Genomic DNA, 2,597 nt, shown 5'->3' on the forward strand with positions numbered 1-2,597 from the left:
AAGAGTAGAGGAGAGAAACTTTATTGGCTGGGGAAAAAAAAAAAAAAAGGAAAGAAACAAAAAAACCCCAAAAACCAAAACCCAAAACCAAACCAAAAATCCAACACAAAACAAACACCAAACAAAACAAAAACAACAAACCAAACCAAAATCCTAAAACAGCTTTAATGAAACAGTAAGACTAAAAAGAATATCTTAATAAGAAACTAGTGAAATATATATAAATATATGCAAAGCCAATATCGAACTTCTCCAGAGTGCAGACTGAACTCAGCAGCAGATGGAAACTGGATTCAGGAACTCATAGATTGGGATCGAAGGCAGAACAGGGTTCTCCTCAGCTTGTGATCTGTCAGCTTTCTCCTGAGTATGATGTACACTGAATGGAATACCTTGCTACTCAAGTTTGGGTCACCTGTCCTGTCTGCTCCTCCCCACAGGTGCAGCCTTTTACTCACAACCCTTTCACTTATGTCACTCCAACAAGATTTAGCATTGCCCTTGGTTCCTGTAGGAGCAAGTATAAGCAAGAACCTTTCTGCAAACTAATCCTTAGTAGTAACTATAAGCATCAAGCATTATCACTTCGAGAAGCAGACACTGGCTGCAAAAATATGCCGTTAACTTCAAAAAGTGCAGTCACGTAGAAGAGACTTTCCTGACAAGTTAAATCACTGAACAGAGAATTGGTTTTGTTCTAGTTCAAACCAGGACATTTTATTAGCTTAATGCTTGTTATTTTATGAGAATTTTCTGGAAAAAAAAAGATGTGTTAGAATCAGTCAAGTTACTTACTAATTCCCTGCAGGGCTCCTCCTAGCAACTGGGCATCCATAACTGGGTTAAAATTTGGAGCAGGAAAAATCGTTCCTTGTATCTGCTTAAAAGAAAGCAGTCATTAATTGACATTTTACATGTCTAACACTGCATATATAATTCTGTTGAAAACCAACGATCATAACTTTAAATTAACTTTGTTTCATGGGGAACAGGATGCAAAGGTTTTAATTTATGCAATAGATCTTAAACTTGCAGTTAGCTCTAGGAAGGTAGACCATATTTGAGGAAGTTGCCATTAGCCAGAGTTAGGACTCAAAATGAACAAACAAAGAAAACAAAACAAACCAAAAACCACCTCAAAAACCCTATTTTTTATTCTTTAAATATAACAACATTTTTGTGTCCATCTCTTTCCCAACCTTTTTCTGAAAATATTATTATATCTCTTAATGTTAATTCATGATACCCCTGACAGTCTTCAGTATTTTTTTCTCATAGTATTTCTAATTTGAAAGGACTACTGAGAAAATGATGAATGATATACATAGCCTGCTTACAAACTTACTGATTTTTTAAAGAAATTATGTTACTGCTAAGTGTGAGATAACTTTCTAATATGCTGTGTGGAAGTCAACACCATTTTTCCAATTGCTTTGTAACTGATTAAATTATTGTCAGCTTATTCTCAGTGATCCTTTATTTAATGTAGTTATTCTTTTTAAGAAAATTGTAAATAATATATAGAATTGATATATTCATTTTAATAGAATCTGAGACCCATACTTGCACAGAAGAAAATAATAGCTTGAAAGCTACTTATCTATGTCCCCTGGTTAACATCTTTAGTGTCTCTGAGGATTCTACCTCCTTTTCCAGATGTACCAAGTATAAAGGTTATCTTTTATGATGATTTCTGGTCTCAGTCAATACATCTGATTAAAATGACACTGTTAACTTAAAATTTACTTTTAAAGGAAAAATGAAATCTATTTTATAAATACAAATGGAGCATTTTTACTAATACTTCCTAGGATCAGCAGTTACATTGATTACACAAATTAATATGGTTTTTTTTGCTCACTTTACATACCCTTAAAAGCCTTTTATATATTATGCCTCCAGTAGTAATGACATACACATACAGATTTTGTGTGTAGCTGTTAATCATGCTTCCCTGGGCTTGCAAATTCAGCAAAGGAATTAGAAAGCACCAAGCAAGAAGTGGATATTTTACATGAGAAGGAAGACATATGATATGGCTGATCATTACTTTAGATCCACCAGGCAAAGGTAGGGGCAACAAATTTTCAGTGTCTAAGTAAGGTGAAGAATGTATGGTCAGAAATTTAAGAATTCTAAAGTAGTTACTTTAAAAACTATTAATAGGGCAATATGCCTTTAGACAACAAAACCAGTACTCTCCAGCATACAAATATCCTTCTGCAGTTTGATCATCAATTAAATACAAGGTCCTACTTTTACAACTGAACATAAAATACATAGTGCCTTTTTACTCATTAAAACAGTCAGGAAAATATTGAGAACAAAAATATTTTTGAGAAATGGAGATAAAACTGTCCATAAAGAAGACAATGAGACCATGCCAATTTTTGTGGGTTGTTTGATCTAAAAGGAATTGCAGGCTGATCCTTAAGATGTGCTCCATCCTGTCTTCCTTTGTCAGTGTGGGAATTGTCAGCGTATCCTGAACCTCATTTGTCACTTAACCTATCTTTAGGGTTGCAGTCTGCAGGTATCAGCCTCAGAAACTGACAGTATGTAGCCCCATGGCATCCTAGCTGCTGACAATACACATG

The 2,597-nt window shown here is 34.4% G+C and overlaps 1 protein-coding gene across 1 annotated transcript in view; it reads right to left on the reverse strand.

The window, feature by feature from the left end:
* Positions 1-877, reverse strand: part of LOC103781612 (annexin A10-like) — a gene marked incomplete at both ends in the record, with an annotated part of 5,958 nt that extends 5,081 nt beyond the window's left edge. Inside the window, one exon of the mRNA XM_008949335.1 lies at positions 796-877. Coding sequence (XP_008947583.1) covers positions 796-877 — 82 coding nt within the window. The remainder of the gene's footprint in view (positions 1-795) is intronic.
* Positions 878-2,597: the final 1,720 nt, after the last annotated feature.

The sequence above is a fragment of the Merops nubicus genome, unplaced genomic scaffold (genome assembly GCF_000691845.1).
Source record: "Merops nubicus isolate BGI_N331 unplaced genomic scaffold, ASM69184v1 scaffold821, whole genome shotgun sequence".
In the NCBI taxonomy this organism is placed as follows: domain Eukaryota; kingdom Metazoa; phylum Chordata; class Aves; order Coraciiformes; family Meropidae; genus Merops; species Merops nubicus.